General features: G+C 49.0%; 1 protein-coding gene across 1 annotated transcript; it reads left to right on the plus strand.

Annotated features, from left to right (window-relative positions):
- The first annotated feature begins 1,059 nt into the window (after positions 1-1,059).
- Positions 1,060-17,077, plus strand: PLPP7 (phospholipid phosphatase 7 (inactive)). Its single transcript, XM_075015183.1, has 2 exons — positions 1,060-1,706; positions 16,271-17,077. Exons 1-2 carry the CDS (start codon positions 1,256-1,258, stop codon positions 16,633-16,635), a joined length of 816 nt encoding a protein of 271 aa, XP_074871284.1. The 5' UTR covers positions 1,060-1,255; the 3' UTR covers positions 16,636-17,077.
- The last annotated feature ends 2,152 nt before the right edge of the window (positions 17,078-19,229 follow it).

Below are 19,229 nucleotides of genomic sequence, written 5' to 3' on the forward strand. Positions count from 1 at the left end.
GTCTGTGTCTGTGAAGCTTATGCTCCAGTAAATCAGTTAGTCTGTAAGTTTCCATAGAACTTCTTGTTTTTGCGGGTACAGACTAACACAGCTACCCCTCTGGTACCACTCCGCAAACAGCTACACTTGGTCATTGACCTCCCCATCCTCCTCAAAGCCATTCAGCATCAGCTGGTCTCCTCGTAACACAACTATTACCTGTTACCACCTCATCACACCTCTCCCTAATAGTCAAGTCCTATTCCCTGAGACAGTTTTCCCATGCTACCCTTTGGATCTTGTGCTGCATAGTGTGTCTGGTCACACCTTACTCTGCTGCAGATGCTAACTGCACTGTAATTTTCTATGCTGATTCAAGTTTTGCCTGTCAGCTGCTGGGAAGCTGGGGTCTGTGATTCTGTGCCAGGCAGTAGAAACGTGCTACCATGAGGCTGGATTCAGTGCGGCAGATGGGAGAGAAGGCAGAAGTCATTAGCAGTCCAGCATCTCTCTTAGTCCAAAGGCAGGTGCTGTTCCTCCCAGGGCCTGGGGGCTAGTGGGCTGGCGGAGCAGTTACTGTAGGAGTTTGCAAAACGGTGGCCAGGCTTTGGTAATAAAGATCTAGTACCTTTGAAGGCGGCGACAGGACTTATTTAGGCCAGCACAAGAGGGGACAATTAGGTACCACGGGAATGAAAGTAACAGAGGGAAAAGATCTGGACATGCTCTCTGACAGTGCCATAAGGAAGTCCCATCTCTTGAGACTGCAAATCCAGGCTGCAAATCAGCCTGCAGGGATCAGGGAGAGGGAATCTATTCCAGATGTAATTGTTCCATTAAATCAGAGGGCAGAATTATAGTGAGAAACTACATTTCCCAATATCCCCTGCAGCCCAGGGGATATAAGCCATTGGAAGATTTAAATAGACCAGGCCTGAAGCAACCAACCTTCAGGACATAGAATTCCCCTCCTCTTCTCTGTAATCATTGGCTGGTTCACCTTTCTCCTGGTGTTGGACTGGCTACCCAGCTTGGCATTAATTTTTCTTCCAAGTTTGCTAGGCCCATGAAGTAAACAGCCATGTGCATTCCTTACTCTATTTAACAGCTGCAGTCTGAGCTGGGGGAGACAACACAGGAAGGGGATCTGTGTAGCTTGCTAAATTCATATCTCTGCCGGGGAGGAGGTGGGAAAAGCTGATTGGAAGAGGAGAGGGATTTCTCGTTTGTGCAGTTGTTTTGAAAGCAGGTTTCATCTAGGCCGGAAGACTCTACAATGCCAGCCTCCCAAAGCCGGGCCAGAGCCAGAGAGCGCAACAATGTCCTGAACAGGGCAGAGTTTCTCTCCCTGAACCAGCCCTTGAAAGGGAACCAGGAGGTCCGGAGCTCCAGCAGAAAGCAGAGTGGTCAGCCTGGTCTGGCTCCCACCCACAATGAGGGCACCAAAGAGCGGAGGCAATCACAGCAGCTGCCGGAGGAGGACTGCATGCAGCTGAACCCCTCCTTCAAGGGAATTGCCTTCAACTCCCTGCTGGCCATCGATATCTGCATGTCCAAGAGGCTGGGGGTCTGTGCCAGCAGTGCCTCCTCGTGGGGCAGTGCCCGCTCCATGATCACGCTCCTTGGGGTCACGGGGCACGGCATACCCTGGATAGGGGGCACCCTCTTCTGCCTGGTGAAGAGCAGCACGCTGGCGGGACAGGAGGTCCTCATGAACCTGCTGCTAGGTGAGTGAAATACTCCGCCCCCAAGCCTAGTCCCTAGTCACCAGGGACAGCAGGCTTCCCCTCTTCTCTCTTATGCATCCACCTCCAGGGGATCCAGGGTGTTTCAAGAAAGAGGGAAGGAGCTTAGATCCAGAAAATAGATATGTCAGGGCTCTGTGGCCTTTATCAGCCGCCTCTACCAGGCCCAGGAGTGCTGCTGGAATACCAGGTTGTTGCATGAGGTAGGGTGTCCTGATACCATGGTGAGGGGTGCAGTCTGAGGACCTAGAGGGCTCAGGCTAGGTTCCGTGTCTCACTGCACAAGAAGTCCGTCTAGCTTCCATGGGCCTACACCTGGAGTAAGGTGCTGTGCAGTATAAGACACGCAGACTGGGACCTAGAATGTGTTGGTGACCAGCCCCTTGGGCAGGAAAACCTCATGGCTTTGGTGCTCTCAGCCGGATCCTTTATTTAAACTATATCTGTCTCACATGGAGTCTCAGCTGTGGAAGACTGACAGATAAATTATGATTTCAGCCAAAGGTGTTTAAAGGCAAAATGAGGATTAGAGTCACCCAAGTTTGAGGCTCTCTGCAGATTTTTGAGCCCTCCCCACCCTCCCTTGAACTCTCTGGCTCCTCTTCTCAGCTTCCGAAGAGGAGGCTTGTCTCCAGCCTGCTTCAGCTTCTGAGATCCTCCTCTGAATCCTGCCCTCCTTCCGCAGGTGTCTGCCCCATACTATGCCTTGCTGCTTGGCCTCCCCTTACTGAACAGAGGGAAACTCCTTTTAAAAGACTTTGAGGATCGACTGGTCAGGGCCTGCAGGCCCTGGCAGATCTTGCCCACCCATTCTAAGCAAGGCTAGCCTCTGGGACCTGGGAGCCGGTGGTGCTTTGGCCTCAGAGATACACAGGGAGATATGCATCTCATAGACCTGGAAGGAACCTCCGGAGGTCACTGAGCCCAGTCCCCCTGAACATTTGCCATCAAATGCTGATTTCAGCTTTCACTTTTTGGGGTTGCTGTCCCTTTTGGCTGCAAAGCTCAGATTCCAGTGCAAAGCAGCCTCAGGGCTGGCCCCCTTCTCACAGGTTATTTCACTTAGCCATGCAGCTGCTAGAACTGGGCCTCTTGGGAACACAATGCCCACATCATGAAGCCCCTCAGAATGGAGCTGTTACTCAAACCAGCCTCTGCTGGGCTTCCCCAAAATCTTAGCTCTGCTCCCAGTGACCCACAAAACAAATACAGTCATTGGTTTTTCTTGGTCTTCATGGAAAACCTAAAAGCTGGTTTAAACATCCTCTGTGGATCAGAGGAGGATGTACAGGCACTGTCACCCATTGCCATAGTAACTAGGCAATTTCTGAAAAGGGGCCTGTTAGGGACGTTGCAGGAGTCTTGGATAAAGGCACACAAGCCCCTTGTGTCTCCCTTGCCATAGTTCCATACTCCTCCCTCGTGCACTTGTCATTATCACGTGCAAGGGGGTTGCTGAAACAACAGGAGCAACAAGTTAAACACCCCAGATTAGAAGGGCAGGAAGCTGCCAACTTGCAGAGTGCTTCTGGGTATAATATCTCAGTGCTGTCTGGCTAAAAGGCTTGATGGGGGATATGGTGTTGGTGGACCCAGCCAGGGGCCATAAGAACCCTCACACCTGAGAGAAACAGTGCATGGCCTGTGCACGTGTCTGCCTGCTCCTCTGCTTGGAGAGTTGCTTCTCGCTGAGCGTCAGGGATTTTTTTTTTTCCCATGACAGATCCCGGAATATGTCAATGGTCTTTTACACGTCTCAGTTCTCCTTTGGAAGGAGACAGGCTCCCATCTCAAATGAGGCCTCCCAGTAGGAAAATTGGTTTGCTAAAACTGCCTGACATCCTCTGTCACCTCTTGTTTTGTCTCAGCCCCACATGCAGCTCAAATCCAGCTGTACTGGGTGCAAGGTCTTCCTGTGCGGGGATAGGTCTGAGGGAACGGGCTTTTCACACCCTTGCCCTGACCCTTTGGAAGGGGAAGCCTCAAAGCTGTTCCCTCCACTTGGCTTTCCTCCCCCCAACCCCCAACCCCCAACCTCCTCAGAGCCTGATACAGCCAGCAGGATTTCTGATGCAGTCTCTGGGCAGGGAGCCAGCCCATCACAAAGCGCTTGTTTAGGGTTTGTAATCAGGCTTTGCAATGGGAAGGTGTAAGTAAGGAGATTGCAGGAACGGGACTTGGGACCCAGCAGAGGCACAGCTGGAGAGGGAGAGAGGCCACGTGCCCCCCCGCCAGCCCTGCGCTTGATAAAATCTTCCCTGCTGTGTGATGGAGTGTGTGGAGTGGAGGTGCTGAAATCTAGGCCTGCGCCACCCTTTTCTCCTTCCCCATAGCGCGGATCTCAGCTGGGGTCCCCTCCCGGGGCCCAGTGGACTCACATTGCCCACATGTTTGCCATCCGTTCTGGGATTTATTAATTCACCTTTGCCTCATCCCAGCCACAGATGTGGACACATTGGAGATAGTCCAGTGGAGGGCAACAACAGTGAGTAGGGGGCTGGAGCATATGACTTACGAGGAGCGGATGAGAGACTTAGGTTTAATTTGTCTACAGAAGAGAAGAGTGAGGGGCGATTTGATAGCAGCCTTCAACTACCTGAAGGGGGATTATGGAGAGAATGCAGAGAGGCCATTTTCAGTTGTGACAGATGACAGAACGAGGAGAAATGGTCTCAAGTAGCAGTGGGTGAGATCTAGGTTGGATATTAGGAAAAACTGTTTCCCCAGGAGGGTGGTGAAGCACTGGAATACATTACTGAGAGAGGTGGTGGAATCTCCATCCCTAGAGGTTTGTAAATCCCAGCTTGACAAAACCCTGACTGGGATGATTTAGTTGGGACTGGTCCTGTGTTGGGCAGGGAGATTGACTTAACGATCTCCTGAGGTATCTTCCAGCCCTAGGATTCTGTGAGTCACAGATGCCAAGCAACGCAAAGAAGTGTGGTCACAGCCTGTTGCTAAGGAGAGGATATCTGTCCCCATTGGAAGGGCTCTCCTAGAACGTGCTTTCAGGAGAGTGAGGCCTGGGTATGGCCGCATCTGTTCAAAAATCACAAATCAGGCTCCCGAACTCACGATTGGCTTAAAAATATCAAGATCTAAAATCCCACAACTGGGGTTCATTTGATGTGGAACGTTTTCAAGCTTTTCTCTGTAACCAGGTGGGCTAGAAATTCTCGTTTTTTTTAAATGAGAGATGAGATTTTCAGATATCAGCCGATTTTCAACAGCTGGGTCTTCAAGAAGAAATCAGGTATCATGGGACTCACAATAAAATTGCCACAGTTGGCAAGTGGGGCCATGACTCCCATCCAGACCCAAACTTTCCCACAGGTCAAAGGGGATGGAATCTGGTCTTCTGATTCTAATCCACCTAACAAGCACGGGCCCAAGTTCGTAGCATCAGAGATTATAAAGCCAGAAGAACCATTGTGATTGTCTAATCTATACACCACTGGGCTTGTTTTTCTAATGACTGATCTACACTAGGAGGGAGATATGCAAATCCAGCTATGAGAATTGCATAGCTGGAGTCGACTTACCTAAAATTGATTTTTGCCACTGTCCACACACCGGGAGACCGACTGGAGAAACTCTCCTGTTGATGTCCCTTACTCCTTGTGACTTTCAGGAGTACCGGGGTTGATGGTGGCACCATGACTGTTCGATTTAGGGCATCTCTACTAGGCGCTCTAAATCGAACTCAGGAAGATAACCACCAGTGTGCCGATCTTGCCGTAAGTGTAGACATACCCAGGGTGATATCTAGCTCTTTTTAAAAACCCTATTATAGTCCTAACCTTCACAGCCTCCTGTGGCAAGGAGTTCCACAGACTGACTGTGCACTTCATGAAGAAGCATTTCCTTTTATTTGTTTGAAACCTGCTGCCGATTAATTTCATTTGGTGTGCCCTAGTTCTGATATTATGGGAACACGTAAATACTTCTTCCTTGTTCACATTCTCTTTGGTGGCACAAAGTCTTGCTGCTGGCGAATGTAATTTACTACCCAGGCTGGGGGAGCATGATGACCCCTCTCACTGTGAAACCCTGGCTGTGGGAAGCCTGGCTGGTTAGCCTGTGCTCTGTAACATCGGGCAGTTGGGCTTCAGAGCCTGACTCTCCACTGGCTTGTTCTTGGTGCAGTCCTAGACACCTGTGCAAGGGAGTGGGAAGTGCAGAATGGTGGCGTTTTGCATGGGTATAAATGCTCAGACAAGGTGCACATCGACAGAGACTCAGGCCCCGGGAGTCTGGGATGTCAGTGCCACATCTGACTGTGACTTGCTGGCCTTGATGACTAACCCTCTGCTTGGCCCATTCACCTACACTGTCCTTTCCCCTCCTGCCCCTCAACATTCACTGGTGTCACCATTAGGAGCCTGGATTCTGTTAGCCCTAAACGGTGGTAGGGAGAATTTTATTTATTTAGCTGGTTCAGGGTGGCAGAACTCTATGGACTTTAGTGAAACTGCAGCAGCTGGACATCACATTTTAAAAATGTTGTTACCATCTGTAACCAGCCCTGTATGCTGTATCTTAAGTCTTACGCTGACTCTTTGGGATTGTCACAAGGGGTTTATTACCATCAAAGAAGCAGCAGTGAATGAAATCGATGGAGCCTTGGGTCTTAATGTCAGAGTGACAATTCACTGTCTGCCTGAATGAGGGTGAGAGCCAGGGGGACTTTCCCTCCATAGAAGTCAGGGAAAGGTCAGGACTGTTCTCTGTTCAGTCTTCCTGGTACGCAGAGCCAGTCCTAAGATCCGTGAAGTCCGGAGTAGGCAGGAGAGGGTGGGGATCCAGGCTGTAATGTCCTGGGGAAGTCCCCTATGGATGCCTGATCAGGACTTTGGAACAGTGCTGCAGATCTATCCCTGATTTTATACTGAGCCTACTATATGAAAGGACAGGACTCTGTTTGTTTAGAGAGGACTGGGTAGATACCCAGGCAGTGCAGTCAAGCTCATTGCTTATGTATCCATGGGTAGGTCTACACTGCAATCAAAGCCTTTGATTGCAACCTCTGGAGACAAGTCTTACCTAGCTTCAGTAAGGGTGTCAATGACACCACAGCCACACAAGTTGTACAAACTCACCCAGAGCCCTGGGTCATTACTCACACATCTAGCCCTCACTGAAGCACATGCTGGCCTGGGTTCTCTGCTCCAGTAGCTGAGCTAGCTCAGTGGCAGCTAGTTCAGGGGTCTGTAGACCAGGTGAGATCACACCCCATCACTGCAGTGTAGACCCACCCTTTCTGGAGCGTCTCAGGGCTCAGCCACCTGGCCACAATACAGGCAAGGTGTTACTTACCCGACTGCTCCTAAGGAGAGTTGATTTGCTGAGCAAGGGCTAGGTCTGCACTACAGGCATGTGTTGGTATGTCGCTCAGGCAGGTGAAAAATCCACACTCCTAGTGATGCAGTTATACCAGCCTAGCTCCCCCAAACCACCATCCTCGACAATGCTGTGTCAACAGGAGCGTTCTCCCATCATTACAGCTCCCACATTCTGGGGGAGCAACTGCAGCATTTTAAGTGTAAACCTGTCCAGTGTCCGTCCATGTGCAGCAGAGCTTGTGGGCCCCATGAGTGATTGCCTTATGCACCGGACATTTAATTCTTCTGCATTAAGCAGAGACAACTTGTATTCCAATGGTGGTGGAAACCTGGCAGCTTGCATGTACGGTCCCTGCTCAGACACTGTTCAGAGTTGTCACTGTCCCCTGCTTGTTAGCCGAGAATGCAGGAGAGACACTTGCCTGACCTCCCCTCCTGGGATACTGCCTGCTGAAATCTTGGCAAGTTTGCAGCCTGCCTGCCCAGTGAGGTGGAAACACAAGTGAGTTAATGGGGCCGGCCCATGGTGGGTTTTGATCAGCAGTTACCTCACACGTATCCATCTCTGTGCTCTCTGCATCCCCCATCCATACCCCTCAAACTAGAAGTGAGCATTCTTCTTCATCACCTGTCATGCTGCAAATCTTTCTCATTATCCTTCTCTGGCACTGGAATCAAAGCCCCAGGTCCTTTGCCTGCTGTCTCCCACGCTTCTTGTCCCATCCTGGCTGATGAGTTCCGGCAATGATGAATGGCAAATTGTGTCCAACTCACTTGCCTCTACTTCTCTCCACTTCACCTGCTCTAATTACAGCAAATGTGTGCTGCTAAGCAAAGAGCAACCTGTGACTCTACGGTTTGCCTTCATGCAGTGGAGGGCTGCTAGACCTAGCTGCTGGAGAAGCAGAAACCAGGACCCATGCAGGCACCTTGCCAGAGCACTGCTCCAGGTAGACTGGTCAGCTGTCTAAGCAACGACTACTTCCTACACTTCAGAAGAAGGTGGTAACACAATAGGCTCAATACCCAGACTCTCAGGCAAAGCCAGCGTATAAAATGAGGCTGAATGCAGATTGAAAGAGAAGGGAAGTGCTTGGTTGGTGGAGAAAATTGGGTGTATTTCTGAGCTACTCTTCAGCTCTCCAGATCTGTCTCTTCCAGCTCTGAACTAGGCACCCTAGGAAGTAGGTGTTCTCTGCAGAGTTGAAAAAAGTACCCAAAAGTTAACTGAGTAAAAGCACACCTGCTTTTGAGAGGTGTATCTAAGTACAAGTCATTGGTGTCCCCCTGGAAAACTACTGGAGTAAAAGTACACAAATGTCACGTCTTTCTTATACTCAGGTACCCAGCAGTGAAAGCCCCTGCACTTTTACTCAAATAACTTTTGGGGTACTTTTTCCACCTTTGGTTCTCTGTTGAGATTCATCCTGCTGGGAGAAGCCTCAGCCAGGCTCCCACCCCAGGGGCAATCTTGGAGAATGCGTGCGTGTTTGTCTCAGATGCAACTTGGCAAAAACAGTAATTGGGGGAAAGGAGGACAGGAGCCTAGATTCCCATTGCTTGCGTTCAGGTCACGAGAGGACTGGCTGGTTGTGCTGGAGGGGCGGAAGAGAGGAACTGTTGCTGTCAAGCTGGAATAGGAAGTGAGGACGGCAGAGCCAGGCTGGAAAAGGGATTGGTCTGAGGACAGGGCTTGGTCTGTGGAATGCTCTCCTTGGTATCACTCTGGGGCTGTTCTCTGAGCTCATTGTAAGCTCTCCTTGCTTGGGTGAGTTCCTCTCCACCTATTAAACTTGCCCTTTTCCCATCTACTCCCATGATGGCAGGTGGTAATAATGTTTAGGAGTTACTGGCTGAATCATTGGTCCTGCCTTGTGATTTTTAGTTTACGTATCGAGCCCTTACTGCCAAGGGTTGTCCTTGCCCATTTGAATGGTTCCATATGAATACCTACAAGAGCAGCTGAAGCAAAAGGCTTTGGGGCTTTCTTTTTTTGGCACTGCACCCAGGTTGTTCAGCAATGATCGTTTGGGAACTTATTCATACAAACATCTCAGCGGCAAATCTGCCACATCCCTTGAGTCGCTTCTCTGGCTCCAACTTCTGGGAATCAGCCAGTCAGCTTTGCACACACTCAGGGTGTTCTGCTGTCCTTTTAATGTCATCAATCTGTATCAGAACCTTTTCTTAAAGGAACAGCAGAAGCATTCACCCCCCAGAGCACCAGAAAGGAAATTCTTTTTTTCAGACTTCCTTTAATGGTGATATTAGAGAACGAAAGTATGAACACTTCTAAGCTTGTCCCTAACCGGTCTAGGCAGGAGGCTTCCTCTCTATTATTGAGCTGCAACTTTTAAGTGGTTACAGAATGTGGTAAGAATATTTTCCCTTTTTTCTGTTAGCAGAGCTAATAGCTACCCATGTGGCTTCCTTTAATTTCAGTGGGAATCCAGCAGGAGGGCATCAGAGGTCAGATTTTAGTTATTTAGACACTACAGAGATCTACCATACTAGAATTACCCTAGATAGGTAGAATTTTAGTCTTTGGTTTTATGTTTTTGTTGTTGAGTAGACCTGTGAAACCACCTTAATTTGCACTTTAGGAGAATTTTGCCCAAGAAATCGCAGGTTTTCACACATTGGGTCACAGGAGAAATTGAGCTTGCATCATTTTTTTTAAAAAAAGGGATGGAGTCAGGGAAGAGACTTAAACTTAATGGGAAGGAGAAGGGAATAGGTCCCTTCCCTTGAAATATTTGATGTGCCCCCAAAATGACGTAACAGCACCTAGATGTTCTGCTAACAGGTGTGGTTGCAATAAAAGTTCAGCTCTTCAGCCAATCACGCTTTTGCTTCAGGTGACATTTTGCCTTTTTTTTTTTTTTTTTCAGATTTAAACATTTTTATTGAAGCTAATGTTTGAAATGAACCTTCACCCATTGCACAGGCTTAGAGGAAAGGCTTTGTACATCTTGGGGTCATGCTTGGCTTATCGAAAAATTAAAAGTCTTGCTTAGGGTTCTGAAGTGCTTAAAAAGTCACAAGAGGCATGCGGTACATAACCAGTAGTGACCCAGATTTAGCTTTGCTTGTTTTGGGACAGTAGGAAATGAGCGTGTCAACCACGGGCAGCGTTACAGAGTGCGCAGGCTAAGCTGATACGTTAAATAGGTAGGGCTTGGCCCTCAGTCTGTCAGTATCTGGGGTAGGCTTTCTAGAGGACAGTAAGGCCTGATGAGGAAGGAAGTGGATTACTTTCCTCACTGTGGCACTCATCGGTGGTCCTGCTCATCTCTCCTGGTACCTCTGGTGCGCTGTAATGTGCGCCGTGTATATGTCCCTTGACCATCTGGTGGCAGCGTTGAAAACAGAGGTGACCAGTGCTGGAGTTCTAGAGGGGGGCACCGGCCAAGCGCCATGCCCCAACCCGTTCTCACCCCTGCTCTGCCCATGCCCTGCCCTCTCTCTGCCCCTGCTCCACCCCCTCCCGCCTCTTCCCAGGAAGAGCCATGACGCTCCACTCTCCTGGAGCAGCATGGCCTAGGAGTAGCGCTTTTTGACTGCACCACTGCAGGGGAGCCCCTGTGCTCACCAGAAGAAGCAGGCAACATGTGGGGGGGTGCATGTAACACCCTGTGCACCCCCACATGTCGTCTGGGGTTGAAACTCTAGGGAGCAGTGCAAATATAGCTGGGAATGCCAGGAGAGACCTCTGTCTATCATAGAGTTGCAGAGGCCAGATTTTTTTTCTACTGTCATCAAGTATCCAGAGTTAAAGCAGTTGCCCGTGTCTGCACTTTGGGTGCTTGAGTTGGGTGAGCTGGGTATGCCTACGCCAGTTTGCAAATTGGCATTCATGCCTGCAAAATGGATGTGTGGGTGAAATTTGCAGGTATAGTTCAGGATGCCTGTTTGAAACTTAACCCTGAATTTTTGCAGTTCTCGTGCATGCAGCTGGCTGGCTCTGGAGAGAGAATCTTGCCTACACTGGGCTGTAAGATTGAAACAGTGAAGGGGAAAGGCAGTTTAGCCTGTCCACAGCCTCGATCCAAGCCACGATATTGGCTGGGGAATTGCAGGCGGATATGTGCTCCCTGAGTGACTGCACCATTTGTATCTATTTCTGAAGGCTGGGCTGTTTGCTGACTCGGTCAGAATGAATAACACCATGCACTGATTCACTCCAGCATAGAGCTTCCCCAGCCCAAGAGGCGCAGGGTAAGAGAGCCAGGGAGGGCAAGGTCAAAAAGCCTTTGCTTTGGTGTGTGGTTGAACCGCACTGATTGGATATGTGCTCTGCAGCTGGGGTGAGTTGTTCAACACGGCTTTCAACCCCCTGCTTTCAACTGGCTCTGATGAGGCTGTAACACAGCCATCACAGAATAAGCTGCTAGGTGGTGGTGGCTGCAGGGCCCGGGAAATAGAAAGAAAAAGGCCGAAGCTGTAATATCTCAGGGAGAGGAGGAACAGGTTGGTTGTAATGAATATTATTGAGGTGGCTGGAAAAGGCACAGCCAGATTCATTGCTTCTCTGAGGCTCTCTAGTTCCCAGGCTACTCTCACAAAATGTGCTGCGTCTGTCGTTGTTGGAACCCAGCAGCTATGGGATGGGCCACTGACCACATTAGAGATGCGACCACACACAGAAGAATTAGCCCAAGTGGCACAGCACTTGTGTTACATCGTAGAATTGGTTGGTTTGAGGCCCACCTTCTCCAGCAGCTCTGGTGAGGACACATCTGGAGTATTGTGTCCTGTTCTGGGCCCCCATTGCAAAAAGGATGTGAATGCACTGGAGAGTCCAGCAGAGGGCTATAAAAATGATTAGGGGGCTGAAGCATGTGACTCGTGAGGAGAAGCAGAGAGATTTGGGCTTATTTAGCCTAAAGAAGAGGTGAGGGGGGATTTCATAGCAGCCTTCAGCTACTTGAAGGAGGATTACAAAGAGGATGGAGTGAAGCTGTTCTCAGTGGTGACAGAGGACAGAACAAGGAGCAGCGTTCTCCAGTTGCATTGGGGAAGGCCTAGGTTGGATATTGGAGAGATGGCCATTTTCACTTTTCATATGAGAGACCGAGTACAAGACATTGTACTATATAATAAGACCTGATTCCGTGCGTACTTCAGTCCTTTGCTGAGTCAGGGCCATAACAGCCACCGTGATAAGAGTTCAGAAGAGGGAGGCCAGCAGTAGCTCATGAAGCAAAAAGAGAATCTGAGCACATGAAATCACTTGCACCACCATCAGGGCCAAGTAAGACTTCCCCATCGTGACTAGCCAAGCCAAACAGTTGCCCCCTGTAGCTGTGTGTTTTGCTGACAATGTTTGGTTCCTAACAAGAAATAACAAGGAATGGTTGGGTCAAAGATCTTTGGCCTGTTTTTGAAATTCCCTCTGGCCCCTCGAAAACTCGGTCTTAGCAAATCTTGAAACGCAGCGGAAGCCCTTCTGTTCAAATACTACGATGGAATGAACTGCAGCAGACCTGAAATTCCATCCCTAGCTCCCCTCCTGCCCAGGAGTGCATCACAAATACAATACAGCAGTCACCACTTGTGCTTCTTCTCATAAGCTCACCATTCTTGGTGGAAGATCTTTGTCCTGGGAAGTCCTCTGCTGTCTTGAACAGCCTCACTGCATCACTCTGCCGCCTCATAACTCTCCACCTCCTTTTAAGTCTTGTCTGAAAATCTCTCCTGTTTCTCGTCTGTGACTCTGCCTCTTGCCCTTAGGAATGGAATAGCAATGTTCTCTGCTCTACTGTGGGCTTGCAACACCGTTTCCTCTCATTTTTACTGAAGATGAGCTGGAATCAGGATCTTTGATCCCAATCCAATCCCTTTGATGGCTTTGAAAACGGGATCTGTTAACCCCTGCAGATCTGCAGAGATGCACAGATGTCAATGTGGATAGCCAGGGTTCAGTTTTGCAGATAGAGATGTGGATACAGGCACAAATTTCACCTCCACACAGGGCTCTAGGGGTCTGGATCCAACCCACCCCTCGTTTTGGCTTTGCAGAAACAGATTCTTGCCTCCATGTGCTGGCTGTGTGTTACTGTACTGCATGGTGTGCGGTCTTGTGGTGCTTAGCTTTACTTGGGCTGCACTTTGCATGGAAGGTGCTAGTCAAGCTCTGTTGAAATGTATGTGGGGGGAGTGTGTGCATGGTGCCTATATTCATGATCGACACTGAAGGAAAGAACACAACCAGCAAAGGTTTTATCTGCGCAGTCACCTGGTATTGACCCCAGGTCAGAATTTGCCAGCTAATTGGACATATTACAGAGAAGCAATAGGGAGTTGAGACCTTCTTATTCCTGATTATTTAATATATGTTGTTGCCTGCTCCGTGAGCTCTGCTTTCTCACTGTCCCTGCACTAGCTAACCTGTCCTAAAGAGAATCCCTGTTTAGTCAAATGAATCTCTTGTCTCCCATCTTCTGTGGGTAAATAGGGGCTGCTCTTCTTGCAACTCGCTAAATTAAGGTTTTCTGTAGCTTTCATCATTCCTAGTCAGCAGAGCAGTTCAGTTAATGTCAGTGGGACCACTCGCCCAAGTACTGTACAATAAATGCTTTCATCGCCAGTATTCCATCATCCAGAACTCTCAAATAACCGGCATTTTAACCATAAGTAAATTTTAGTTACGTTTTCTATAAGTACAGGATAGCGAAAGTCAATACAAATATAGCAAATACGGGACAAGTTTACAGTGTACAGTACAGCTGTTGTTGGTAAATGAAGTACTCTGCAAACACTTTTGTTTGTTTCTTAAAATCTGATCTTGCTTTTCTTTAGTGTTATGGGTTGCTAGGTGTATTTATTATCCAGAATATTTAACCATCCAGCAACCTCCCAGTCCTGAGGCTGCCAGATATGAAAGAGTTTACTGTAGCATTTTGCATGATTGGGCCCTTGTTTTTTGCCTTACAGCTGAAGGAGTGTTGGCATCTGAGATAGCAGCTCAGCTTGTTGTTTACCATCTCTTGTGTACGGAAAGCCCCTCTCGCCCTCCAGTCCCTGCGGAATTTTGGCAGCTTCCAGTGAACAGGCTGAGTCCTGAGAAAAGAGGCAACTGGCTTTGTGACATTCCTGCGGATGGTGCAAACTGTGCCTGCAATAGTATATATCTGCTGTCACCGCAGCTCCTTCCCAGCGAGGAGCTGAAATCAGCACTCCAGCTAATTAGAAATGCTGCAGAAAGGCAGATGAGGGGATTAAATAAACAGAAGAATAAAATCAGCAGCACCTGTCTGAGGGAGGGAAATGAGCCAGAGGAGGACAAACCCCACAGGAAATTACTTCCGCACAGGAGTAATTAAAGCAGAGGAGGCAGGGATGATATGGAAAGCACCCATGTGGCAACTGGAAAGCAAGGATTGTCTGGCTTTAGCATGCTCCCAGTGTCCAGCATTTCAGAGGGGCTTGGAGCTCCAGCCATCCCCACTGCTACTTTGGCAGCAGCTGCAGTTGGAGCTCCAAGCCCCTTTAAAATGCTGTGGCAACGTTGCTCCAGCTGCATGTGGCTGCAGGGAGTGAGGGGTGGGAGCTAGCGCCGTGGTCCAGGCACCGCCGAGGGCTGACCGCCCTTGGCCACGCCTCTCTGCTCTTGGCCCTGCCTCTTCCAGAGCACAGAGCCAGGCCCACCTTACCCCAGGGCCTGCAGCGGTAGTCAGTGCTGCTGTATATGGCAGTCTCTCTCTTAGGGTATCTCTGTACTCACCGGGCATTGGATGCGTCGCGATCGAGCTTCCAGATTTTGATTTTACTAAATGTGTGAAGACATTGCAAAATCAATCTCTCTGGGCTCAGCCATCAACCCTGCCACTCTACACTATCCCGTGGCAAACAGTACGTTGGCATGAGCCCAAAGAGCCCTGATCTACACTAGGGAACAAAGCTGATCCTGATACTTCGATTCCAGCTATGCAAATGTCATAGCTAGAAGTGTGTATCTGGGATTGACTTTGTTCCCTAGTGTGGACCAGACCTTACACTCTCACACGCTCAAGGGTCTCTGTCATACACAGGGGAGCCTCTCTGTCTCATATACACACACACCCCTGCACCATACAGGGCCGTATGTGCTTGTCTGCATCATCTGGACTGTCTCACACTCATGTGCGTGAGTTTGTCCTTTCTGTGCCTGGTCTTCCAAACTAGGCCTCCAAAGAAACAACTTTTTCCAAAGCCGTCACTGAGAGAGTTGTTGCCACAAATATGTAATTTTGTTTATTTATCCCAGTAGAAAGTTTTCTGAGCCCCAATCCAGCCTGTCCTGTGCACTTTGCAGCCTTTGTGTGTGAGACAACGAAAGTGGAAACTGACTAGAAACCGGTGATGTAGACTGATCCATTTTCATTGCTCCAGCCTCAGAGAATGGGGGAAAAAAAGGAGGGGAAAAAGCAATGAGAATTTGCAACCTCATCTCCTTTGCAGTTCACTGAGATGGTGTGAGTTATGCAGATAAGGCCATTTTCTCTATTATCTCATTTTTAACCTGTCACTATCCCTTAGTGTCCTCCCGCTAACGGAAACCACACGTTCAGGGGAGTTCTGTGGGAGCAGGTTGTAAGAGGCAGTTCTGTGTGTGACTGTGGTTTTATTTTGTAAAGGTGTCTGAGCACAAGGAATTAAATAGGTTTGGTGTCAGCAAGGCCCATTGTAAGATTGCACAAACTACCCCCAGCCAGCTCTGCTAATGCAGCATAGTCCTCTTGATTTATAACCACAACCATCTGTACATCAGGGTGTGCTGTACTGCCGGATGTTTTCCTTTGGCACACGAATGGGGACTAAGCTAGAAAGCTGTTGTTGAAGTGCAGTGTTGGGAGCTTTGGTATTTTAATCCAAGCACCATCACTGACTCGCTCTGTGATTTGGGTGAGTCATTGGACTTCTCTGAGTGTCAGGCCCTTGCCTGTGGTGAGAAGGAGATAACATAATACTTGGCTACTTCATGAGGGAGTTAGGAGAGTCAATTAATGTTTGTACAGTGCTCTGGCTATGACTAGGACTGAGAGCTCCTAACTCATTTTCACCTAAGGTGATCTTTGAATTCAGGCCTTCAGTGCAAAGGCAGTTATTGCCTCCAGCACAGATGCTGCCCTGAGACCCTCCCTTTTCCTGGCTAAACATCTCCTAACAGTGACCTGTCTGCTTGTCTCCATGACCTTTCCCTCTTTCTCCCTTGTTTTGCAGCTTTGCTGCTAGACATCATGATTGTGGCTGGGTTGCAGAAGCTGGCCAAGCGACGGGGCCCGTACGATGTCCACCCTGGCCTCTTGGACTATCTGACGATGGACATATATGCTTTCCCCGCTGGCCACGCCAGTCGAGCTGCCATGGTGTCCAAATTCTTCCTCAACCACCTGGTTTTGGCCATCCCTCTCCGGATCCTGCTGGTCCTCTGGGCCTTTTGTGTGGGGCTTTCCCGCATCATGATTGGACGACACCATATCACAGACGTCTTGTCTGGCTTTGTCTTCGGCTACTTGCAGTTCAGGCTGGTGGAGTTGTTGTGGATGTCTTCTAACACGTGTCAGATGATCATATCAATCTGGTGAACACAGAAGTCCCGGATGGAATCTAGCAGCCCTTTAAGATATTCTGTCTGGCTCTGATTTTTTCAACATAATTCTTCATATTCTTTGGAAAAAAAGAGATTGTCGTAGTTGTAGTATTTTTACCTTTGCTCCCCTGCCTGAAAAAAAAAAATGTTTCTTCCAGGTGGTTAGACTTCAACAATCAAGGCCAGTCACCACAGTGTGTTGGCCACTTTTTAAAATCCCATTTGGATGGTAACTGAACTAAGCAGTAGAGATAGCAAAAATGAGCTCTCTTTGGATGGTGCACACCTGACATGCAGGTGTGTCCTTATCCCATCTTGGAGGCATAAACATTTGGGGAGGGCAGTCTAACAGTGCTTTTTCTGTTTGCCAGCCCAACGACTGTCTTGTACAGGGTCGGGCACGCTGCTGGCATTTCACGGATAATAAATAATTGTGAAACCTCTGCCATGTTTGTTTCTTATCATATTGAATCTACCAAGAGAAAGAGGTGGAAAACCCATTTACTGGCACTTTTATATAAAGGCTGGACAATCCCTTGGCCACTGGGAGACAGACCAGTGACCCTGAAACAGATTAGAGCACTTTAACACCATGGGCTTCATGTTGAATATATGTTTAACGCTTTTTAACTCCTATGGGTCTTAAGCACATGCTTAAGTGATTTGCTACATCTGGGTGGGTCTATGCACCTACTTAAAGCTAAACGGTTTCTTAAGCAGTTTGCTGAATTAGGCCCTCTGACAGCTATTCAAAGTCTACACAGCTAGGGTAAATATATATGTGAGTGAGTGGGGGAGGGGGTTTTGGAAGCGTGAATGAAACACCTGCACTTTCTTCCTGGTCAGCTGTGGCTACATGAGTTGATTGTGTGCCGGTTCCTGACAACATTGAAAGACTGGACTAGCTGGGACCCCTCGAGTCATTTCTGCCATTTAACTTCTGTGATTTTACATTCATGTCAATGAATACAATGTGATAAGAGGTCATTTTCATGGCAAGTCTGGTCTCAGCTGAAATGCAATCCAGCATGGAGGGAGTATTGTGTACCAGCCAGAACAAGGACTGGGACTCTGGAATTGTCGTTTCTCCTCCTAGGCATGTGACTTCATCACTTGCTTTGTGACCTGGGCAAGTGATGGCAACACCCTGTGCCTCAGTTTCCCCATCTGTAAAATGAGGAACACGTTCTTGGCCTTCCTGGGTTGTGAGGCTGAGTTAACTGATGCTTAACTTGGGCTCATTGGGTGGCAAGTGCAGCCCAAGCACAAACTGGTGCTCTAAGTCATCATCTTGAAAACTGGCCACTTAGAGCAGAACTGACTGTGTTTGCTCAGCATTGCCTTTCCCTTCAGAAAAAGGACCCTGGCATTTGGCGGAGGAGTCGCCCTGCCAGAACACTGGGGTCTCCCATATTTGAGAGTTCCCTCCCTGCACCATAGTGGGGCTCAGTCTTTCGCCCACACCTGAGTCCTTGATGGGCCTCACCAGGCCCCACTGATGGGAGGGTGTGCGCGTGCAAAGAGGGCATTAGCCCCGGAGCCTAGTGATTCAAAGTGCCGCGCCAGGTGCTCCATGCAGTTCTGAGAGCTGAAGTGAGGGGGTGCACCAGGGTCAAACTTCAGAGAGGGAGCTGAGTTCGTCTGCATCTTCAAAAACAACAAGAAGTCCTGTGGCACCTTATAGACTAGCACATTTTGACACTTAAGCCTTCATGGGCAAAGACCCGCTTCCTCAGATGCCTCTGACCAAGCAGGTCTTTGTGCACGAAAGCTCGTGGTTGCCTCCACCCTCACCCCTTCCACCTCAGGTCCTGCCCCACCCCTCATTAAGTCATACAAGCCAGCCAAATCTGGCCTGCATGGTGGCAGCCTGCTAAGTGCTAAATTCCCACCCATTCCTATGCCCCATTTTGCTGCCTTGGGGAAATGTGGCATCTAGATCCCTAAGACATTGTGGTTCCATAGGATTCAGGTGAGAGAGACCACAGGGAGTGTAATTGGTATAGAAACTGCCTGGGGAGAAAGGGAGTATTTTTCCCAAGGCGGCTGCAAGTACTGAACTTTTATTGATGTTGTGTGGTAATTAACATGAAGCACCTATCCCAGGCAGACGGCTCCAGCTGGGGAAGACAGCAAAGAACCTTCAAAGGCATCAGCTGAATGGTCTCCTCTCACTGAAATTACAGCAGGGGAGAAAAGATCTAGAGGTTGCAGTTCATGACAATTGAATTTTATGGAGCTCCCCTGTGAGCAGTTCCCCAGGAAGTCGTTTCTGGGAAAGGCCCATGATTGTATGGAGTGTGACAGGAAAGGGGAGATGCAAACGCTGAGTCTGGATCTTGTTTTTTTTTTTTCCAGGAAAGCTGCACCTCTGTCCTTGGAGAGCACCCAAGCAGCTGCAGGGGTTGGTCTGTTGGTTGTTTGAGCAGGTGCCGGCTAAGGTGTGTATTAGGGGTGGGGAGGTAAGTCTGGCCTCTGCTCCCATTGCACTCCCTGTGGGGACATTACTGCACTTTGGAAGAAAGCTGTGAGTTAGCACCTGATTTTGCTGCTGGGTGAGGAAGGAGAACCAGCCGTTCCTGTGACTCC

The sequence above is a fragment of the Carettochelys insculpta genome, chromosome 21, assembly GCF_033958435.1.
Source record: "Carettochelys insculpta isolate YL-2023 chromosome 21, ASM3395843v1, whole genome shotgun sequence".
Lineage (NCBI taxonomy): Eukaryota > Metazoa > Chordata > Testudines > Carettochelyidae > Carettochelys > Carettochelys insculpta.